The 8,803-nt window shown below is 39.9% G+C and overlaps 1 protein-coding gene across 2 annotated transcripts in view; it reads left to right on the top strand.

Moving 5' to 3' along the window:
* The window catches only part of kcnk10a (potassium channel, subfamily K, member 10a), a 31,544-nt gene extending 26,688 nt beyond the window's left edge, over nucleotides 1-4,856 (top strand). For both annotated transcript variants that reach the window (XM_072688259.1, XM_072688262.1), the window contains one exon: nucleotides 107-4,856. In XM_072688259.1, coding sequence (XP_072544360.1) covers nucleotides 107-751 — 645 coding nt within the window. In that variant the 3' untranslated portion in view covers nucleotides 752-4,856. The remainder of the gene's footprint in view (nucleotides 1-106) is intronic.
* The last annotated feature ends 3,947 nt before the right edge of the window (nucleotides 4,857-8,803 follow it).

An 8,803-nucleotide genomic window follows, 5' to 3' on the forward strand; every position in this document is an offset into this window, starting at 1 on the left:
CTTTAATGAAGAACCACTGAACTGAATGTGACACAATACTTGACCATAATACCAATTCCGACTCTAACTGGCAGTCATGGCCCTCACAAATGTCTTGATTTTCCAGGTTGGTGAGTTTAAAGCCCACGCAGCCGAATGGAAAGCCAATGTGAGGGCCGAGTTCAGGGAGACGAGGCGTCGTCTCAGTGTTGAAGTTCACGACAAACTGCAGCGGGCAGCAACCATTCGTAGCATGGAACGCCGACAGCTGGGCCTTGACCAGCGTGCTCACTCCCTGGACATGCTGTCCCCTGAGAGAAGAGCCGCTTTCAACAGCCTGGACACCAACCACTTTAAGACATCCTCTCAGGAGAGCATCGACACCAAGCTGAACAACCTGCGCCTGCGGGTGGAGCAGAGCGAACACCGGCGCAGCGACTCGAACCAGGCCTCGTCCGAGGACAACATCTTCAACCGGCTAAGCTCAGTCACCAAACTGACCAAGCGCACCAAGAACCGGGAGCTGAAAAAGAACATTCCGGGGGACGGACGCAGGGCCAACAGCGCCATGGACGAAGAGAAGAAGGAGATGGAGGAAGAGGAACTGGAGAAGGACATCAACACAAGCTTAACCAACCTGCCTCTGTTCGTGGAGAGCCCCAAATATCTGAACGGATTTGTGCCGGTGCCACTACAGACCAAAGAGGAGGGAGAAGAGAGCAAGGAAAAACTTGAACCTAGTGAGGAATGCCACGTGCAGATGGACACCTAGACGGGAAAGAAGTGTTTTTTAGGAAAACATAAGTGCCTTATTCACCTGTTCCCTCAACGGGAACTCTGATGTTTAATGTTTGTTGAACTGTTCACTGTGTCCTGACAACTTGATCATGCAACAGGAAACCTGAAAGAAACCTTGGTCCCTACTGACGACCAGACCACTGAATTGTAAAACACTGCAAAAACAAAGTAAAATCATCTATAATCTACTCTAAATATCTAACACTTTGAGATTATACAGATATTTTGAGATTATTTAAAATACGTCTAGACATTGTTTACCTTAATAATTTTTATAACAATAAAAGTGTCTTATTCCATTGACAGATTCCATTGATTCCTTACTTCAAATGTTATGTGCATTATCCATTAAACACAATAAAATACCTGCCAGAGGAATAAGACCCAAGCCAGATAAAATGACTTATGTCAAAAATGTTGAGAAACTTGCTGTAAATAAGAAATTTAGCAAGTCAAATATCCTTACAGCAGTCTTAAACTGAGAAATATAATAAATGAAGACTAGATTAAAGATGATTTAACTTGCTACGATAAGATTTTTTTGCAGTGTAGGTACTAAAGAAGGAATCCTATCACTCATAAAGTGTGGAGCAACACCAATAAGTAACCGTAGCAAACTGCAATGACGTTTATTGTGCCCTGAGACTGTCCTTCGTTCTTATACCAAGTTCTCTATCTTGGTGGACTTTGGCTACGGTACCCTGGAAGTGCCAGACAGAGTTTGAAGTTGCATTGCATTGGAATAGACTTGTGCACCAGTATTCCTTCGATATGCCCCTAAATTCAGACCCCCCCCCACAAAGATAGTAGAGAACGATGGACGAAAACATTGTTCATGCATGGTCTTGGATCTTTTAAAAAGTACCGTGTCCCAGTTATGCTGTCCATTTCATGGAATACTACCAATGAAATCTCAGGGCTTGTGGTCCAACCCTAGTTGTTGTTATGTAAGGTATGTCTGATGTATGCTGCATTCACACTCAAAATAGGAACCACTTTCGTCGCCCCAGTTTCACTGCACCCGTGTCATTCAATGGCTCATATGACAATGGAATGGAAGCCAAGCCATAAAGGATAGAAGGAACCAAGTCCTGAGTTTTAAAACAGACCAGGTTTGATGCACTTTTGAGTCGGATATAATGGCAAAATGGTACGTTGTCTTGCTGTCTGATATGCAGCATTGGGACGGTTTCTCCACAAATGTAACCCAATTTAAAATACTGATTACTTCCCAGAGTCATGTCACAACTGGTTACTTTACATTTATGTTATTCTGAAAAATCTTACACACCTGCACCAACTGGAAACAACAAGAGAAACCCCAAATCATTTAAATAGCCAATCAAAGTAAAAAATCATTTAAACAACATGCTTTGGGCAGTGTGTCTTTGACATTTAGCCAGTTTTCTTTAGTAAACTACAAACAGACAGAGAGAGAAAGAGAGAGATAGTGGTAGGGTGTGAACCATACACATTTCAGAAGCACTCTATTGAGTGGGGTTCAAAAAACTTGAGAAAAACACATATCTAAAAAAATCTCTTGACTCATTTTAGTGCAAGGCTTCCTCACAATACCCGCTCAACATGGGTGATAGAGTAGAACACCAACATGTGATTGGTGACATGACTTTAAATTTCTAAATGACCTAAATTCTTAGTAAAACACTTAGTATAAAACTGTCATTATGTGTGATTTATGAATCCCTGTAGTGCACATTTGCTTTCCTTGAAGAGGTGGGGCGATGTAATTTTACCCCTCTATTTGCTGATTGACCCACATACATGAAGCTCATTCTGATCTCTTTCAATTGAACATCAAGAACAACATCACAACTGCAGTTAAAAAGACACTGACCTTGAGATGACATTTAGGAGAAATTGCTCTGCTGCTAGGACTGTTAGGATTTAAAAGAATTACATTCAGCAACTAAGAGAAAACATGTAGTTGAGCCCAGGAACTGCATGTTAGTCTGGCTGTGTTTTTCCTTTTTGTCATTTAGTAAAAGTGGATGGAAGTGATGGCACATTTCACATGCCGTAGCAGTGTTACTCTAGAGTTTTAGCAATCTGGTCTAGCCTTTGTGTGTTTATTAGCGCTAAGAAGTCTCATTATAAATAGCAGAGATAGGAGGAGCTATCAACAATATCAATGTTTACAGTCAACACAACTTTCTTTGCATGTATTAATATCATACATATCAGCTTAATTTTGGTTGCAGAGGATAGTAGTATATTATTCTTTGAAAGCCTCCATACTTAAAAAAAAGCCTGACAACTCTTTTTTCACAGGCCTTAATTGACTATCTGGAGTTTTCTGACAATTTCTTTCCTTAACCTTAACAGATGCAAGAGAGTGAACAGTCTTTAAACATGCCTGATTGAGGAACACTGGTAGTATTTACTTAATAGTATAACTACTTATTTACTAATAGAGCTTAAGATAGACAACCAAGTCATGTGGCTTATTAATATTAATGACACCTGTGTTGAGCTGGTATTGTTACTGTCCTTGATATGGGGTCCACGCTGAAGTGCATTAAGAGATTTTTTATCTTTAGCCACACAGCTGCTGTGGATATTTATTTTCACTCAGCCAGTTCTGCTAATTAAAACAATGCATAGCTGAGGTAAAGAGATGAACATCCAAATCAATGATTAGATTAATTAAATACTTCCACAGATCGTTCATCTAAGTCATAATGGTATAAGGTTTTTGCATGTGTGCACTCTGTGCTGCCCTTATAGACACAGCAATGTAGTCATATGCAAAAGTTGCGGCACCCCTGGTAAAAATGACATAAATTGTTGATGTTCTAAGTATAAGTACGTACACTTCAATACAGAGACACACTTCTGTACATTTAACCCATAATTACTGTTTATTTAAAGTTCACAGATTGAAAACAATTCTAACATTTGGACCAGATCCATAAATTACAGGGAAAAAAAACTTATATTACTGAACTGTGCATCCCCCAAACGCACCAGATAAGTGCAATCACTCACTGCATGCACACTACTAACAATTCGTTGTCACACTCAGCACTTTCTAACAAGCCAGAGCTTTATTTGCTTAATTTATTTAGAGTTTGTCTCTTTCAGCTACAGATTCAAATCATTACTGAACTGTGAAACTGTGCTGTGCAATATGCCTTCCTGTGTGTGTCTGCACATGTACGTGTGTTTGTGTCGAGTCTAAGCGCCACTGTCTGATGTATATGGTGTCTAACAGATTGTATCGAACTTCGGGGGAGCATCTCAGTACCTCACTTTCACACCTATACACACACACACACACACACACACACACAATCTCATATATACACATCGATGAGCCAAATCATTATGAGCACTCACAGATGTAGTGCATAATGTTGATTAAGCCATAAAAGTGGTGCCTGTATTGGTCTGGGATCTTTGCTAGATGGTAACTGAACAGTCGGCCTCAAAGACGTTGGATGTAGGAGAATCGGGCAGCGGGAGGACCTGAGCCACTTTATCCCAAGCAGGATCCAGCCAGGTGTGCCTACAGGTTTACAACTTTTTGGACTTAAAGGATCTGCTGGACCGTCTTGGTAGCAGATACCACAGATACCACCTTCAGAGGACTTGCAGAGAGAGATACTTTGGCAGCACATGGAGGACTGTCAGCAAATTAGGCAGGTGATCATAATGTTTTGGCTCTTTGGTTTATAGCTGCACATTCTGCGATGCAACATGCTTGCTGTAAAGCTTTACACACCCAAGCGCGCTCTTCTCGTTTGCAGTAGTCTAGTGTGAATGCAGCAAAAGGACTTAATGTTTGTGATGATAAAGATTTAAAAATGTTTAAAGCATTAAAAAGAATTTAGAGACATGGATACTAAAAGCATGCTATTGTGCTAATATATTATCATGGTATGGTATTGATTGTACCAGTACATGCTTCTGAAGACTCAGCATTTCTAAACATCCATGCTAAAGCTCGGATGTGGGTTGCACATCCTTGGTCAGTGGAAGTTCTTCACAGTATGACTTGTGAAACCATTACTTTCAATGTAGTGAGTGCCTTTTGCAAATAAATCTACTGAATGAAAATCCGACTTGTCCACTGGTGTTTTTCTCTTCAGATTCAGTGTTCCTGTCAGACGTATCCTTTTACCTCTTCTGCCATGATGACCTTCTCACACAGATGAATCAACTCGTTTTCAGGCTGCTTTTCCCTCTACATCTTCTTAACAGAGCTATTTGGAGACGCAGATTTAGAGAGCGGTCACCTTCAAACAGGTTTCCTGCTGTGGGATTACATGTTTTATGATCTACAGAATGATTTACAGTAGCCGTAATGGAGAACACTGACTAAAAGATTCTTTAAGTTTGGGGACACTTCCTTCTGACGGTAATATTTAGGTTTTACTGCAAATGAATCATGGATACTGTGCTGAAGTTTCTACATTTACTTGATCATGTTGTATATAGGGGCAACATGTTTCTAATCTTTAAACAGATGGTCAATCTTCATGACCTTTATAATCTACCCAGTTGCAACAGGATGTATCTGCCTGACCCTAAAGCTTCTGACTCTTTAACCTTTATCTCTATCTGCATCTCCAGAAAGTCTGCATTCTTGGTACACCTAGTCTCCATTAGATACCACATTTTTACACATTAACAAATGTAATATTCAACAGTATGGAATGAAGATGATCTACCAAAGTACAGCAATCATAGATTTGTAAAAGGAAAACACATGAATAGGGATATGACACATCACTTGCATTTTAATAAATAATAAATATACAATAAGAGGTTAAATAACTCTAAATACTCTAAATAAAAACTGCTCTCTGCATGGGCACACACTCACACTAGTAAAAGGCTAAAAACAGCTACAGGCTGATTTCTGTAGCTCCTCAGGCTGAGCTCAGGTCTTTTGTGGGAGGTTGGGGCTACAAGCCCCAATGCAGAATAGAAGACTTTTTCAACATCTGAGAAATGGGGGGAAAGTAATTCTTTGCCAACCTATTCATAAAGGCAAAAATATTAACTTTTTTAGTTCAAAGGTAGTTTAATCACCTTAAAGGTTTGAGCACTGATGAGTGACAGACTGAATGTTAATCCAGAATATTATTTGGGTTCAGCAGTAATTAGGGTAAATAAAGCATTTTCCAAAGTATTTTATTGTGTGTATTATATATTATATATTATTTTGTTCACACCTAACATTGTCTCTTGTAAGCCAAGCAGTTTGAGGTTCTTATTACTAGTACCAGTACTAGTTCAATGGCTTCATATCAGTAATTGATGTTCAAAAAGATTATGATGCATGACATACACAAAAACATGCAGAATTTCCTTCTAGTTGTTGATTAATAAAGCAGTAATTAGCAGCTGGTTAATAAACATGCTTAACGAGACCATTAAAGTGCAAAGCGTTATAATGTTCCCCTATAATGAAGAGTTTACATGATTTCTTTTTTACCTCTGTATGATGGTGGTGAAACCTTACTCTCCTAATTTTCACACTTAATTCAATGACACTGCATGACTTGAAACTTTGAATGAATTACATTTTACCTAGAAATTCTCATCTTGCGACACCTTGTATCGCATGCGTCTGTTTGTGAGTTCTCTGTTAATTAACAGGTTCAGAACAGTGAAGACACCTTGAATGCGAGGAAAGCAGCGTTAAACACCCTGAAGTGAAAGAAAGACGAATGCACGACAAACTTAACCATAAGAATGGCTGAATCAGAACTTGAAGGTCAGAGAGTTTACAGAATTTTTAATTTCACTAATATATGCTTCATAGATTTGTCCAAACATTATCAACAATTAGATGAAATTAAGCTTTTTCTAAACTTCCCCCAGTTACTTTTTATAAATGCCTACCAATTAGGTTACATAATGCAGGAAGTCCAATAGTACATTAGAGGCAGAGTAGGAAGACGGCTTTTAGCCGATGAATCTGAAATTTTCTGCAGTAGTAATTCACTCTTCAACAATGATGAGCAATTACAGTGATGTTCACAGCAGCTCTACGAAGCTGGATGAAGGCTGTGCAACTAAAATATCTGTAATTAAAAAAACTAAGCCAATGAGCGTTGAATAAAAGAGTCCCTTTTTAAAAACATGTTACAGCGAACCTGAACTGGAGTCCTAAAAAGGTTTGTCTGCTACATTTGTGCTCAGGATTAATAATAATGATAAAAAAAACACTTTTTCTTTAGATCACACATTCACACACTGCTGATTCTGGATTTGTTCAACAGGAATGTGGGTGCAGATACAGGGTGTGTCACAGTTGCGCAGTAATTAGAAATGCTAATAGTTTTTGAGTATGTAGTATAAATAAAACTGTCAAAGCTGAGTATACTTAAAAATCCACAATGTGTTTGTTGAAACACAGACGGTTTAAATTTTGGTTTTGATGGACACTTTTGTCCCACAGTGCAATGTGAAACAGAAAGGAGACAGGAGATTGACGTATGCTGGCATAGCAATATTCCTTACTGAAACAGATTAGTTAATAGTGTTTGTACCCACCTGCCAAAGCCACACTACTAAAGTTAGTATATTTACATTTAAGGCATTTAGTAGACACTCTTTTTCAGTGCTTCACTGTTTACTAAGGAAAATACACTTAGATAGTTTATATCAGCTAGGATCCAAAAGATCCTAGATACTACTAAATACAAAAATCAGTGTGGAGACCACAATACTCGACACTATACTTCAGCCAACTGCTCTCAGCTAACTGCTGTTCGGACACCCAGGGGAAGTTCGTTCCACCACTTCGGTGCCAGGACAGAAAAAAGCCTGGGTGCTTGTCTTCTTGTCTAATACTATAACATGTTGAGACTTCACTAAACGCAAGTCAGTAAGGAGACCATAATACTCTAGTCTTCGCCCAAGTATTCTCGGAAGAGGTGGGTCTTCAGTCTGCATTTGAAGACAGTAAGTGACTCGGCCGTTCTGACACCCAGGGGAAGTTCGTTCCACCACTTTGGTGCCAGAACACTAAAAAAGCCTGGACGCTCGTCTTCCGTGAATAGCCAACTGCCCAACCCACTCATTAGTACTCTGCCCCTATCACATGTAATACTCCAGACACAGAGAGGGTGAGGACTGACATATGACTCCTCAGATACATGTGCGACCAACCTTCACCTCTTTTTGAACTGCTGCCAATGCAATGTCACCGGGCAGCCAAAGTAAAACGCTCCGGTGCTCGTACTACCATTTTGTTATTTGTGACTATATTAATTTACTCCATCATGATATACGGCGGCATTATTTCTGCACAATCAGAGAGTTGTCATTTATAAGGTTGGGGCAGTAGGAACAGTAGGGACTGGCTGTGGTATTGCGATAGATAAGTAAACAATGAAAATAATGGCTTTAATATCAGAATTTATTAAATGACTATTTCAGGACACATCAGCTTGTATCTCCACAGTGGAGGGTGTGCTCTGTGATAAGTGTGAAGCTTTACCTTTAAACACACTCTGGTTTGTTGGCAGATATACACCAACAGAAACACATTCACCCGGTGCAATTCAGACGAGTGACCACTAAGGGACCAGTAAGGGACCAGTAACACAAACCACGGAGGGTTTGTGTTTAAATTCTAAGCTGAATGAGCGCGAGACAGCTAACGGTGCAGTCACCATGGTTACCACATAAGAGATATGGCCAGTATTCTAGCTGCCCTGTGAAACACAGTGTTGAATTGTGACCGAGGGGAATGATTTGTCACTTGTCATGTGAAAAGCCCTCAATGGTGTAAACACTGCAGCAGCACTGCAGGAACAATATGCACTGAACCTTCTCCTGAAATCGTCTCTCAGAGCCACCAGCGTGAGATACTGAGTCTGATAACGGCGTAATTCCATCAGCCAGGATTCATTTAGGACTAGCAGACCACACTGAGCACTCTGAACTGAGCACCCTGATCAGAACACTCTGAACAGACCACACTGAACAGACCACACTGAGCACTCTGAACAGACCACACTGAGCACTCTGAACTGAGCACTCTGATCAG

The sequence above is a fragment of the Salminus brasiliensis genome, chromosome 1 (assembly GCF_030463535.1).
Source record: "Salminus brasiliensis chromosome 1, fSalBra1.hap2, whole genome shotgun sequence".
Lineage (NCBI taxonomy): Eukaryota > Metazoa > Chordata > Actinopteri > Characiformes > Bryconidae > Salminus > Salminus brasiliensis.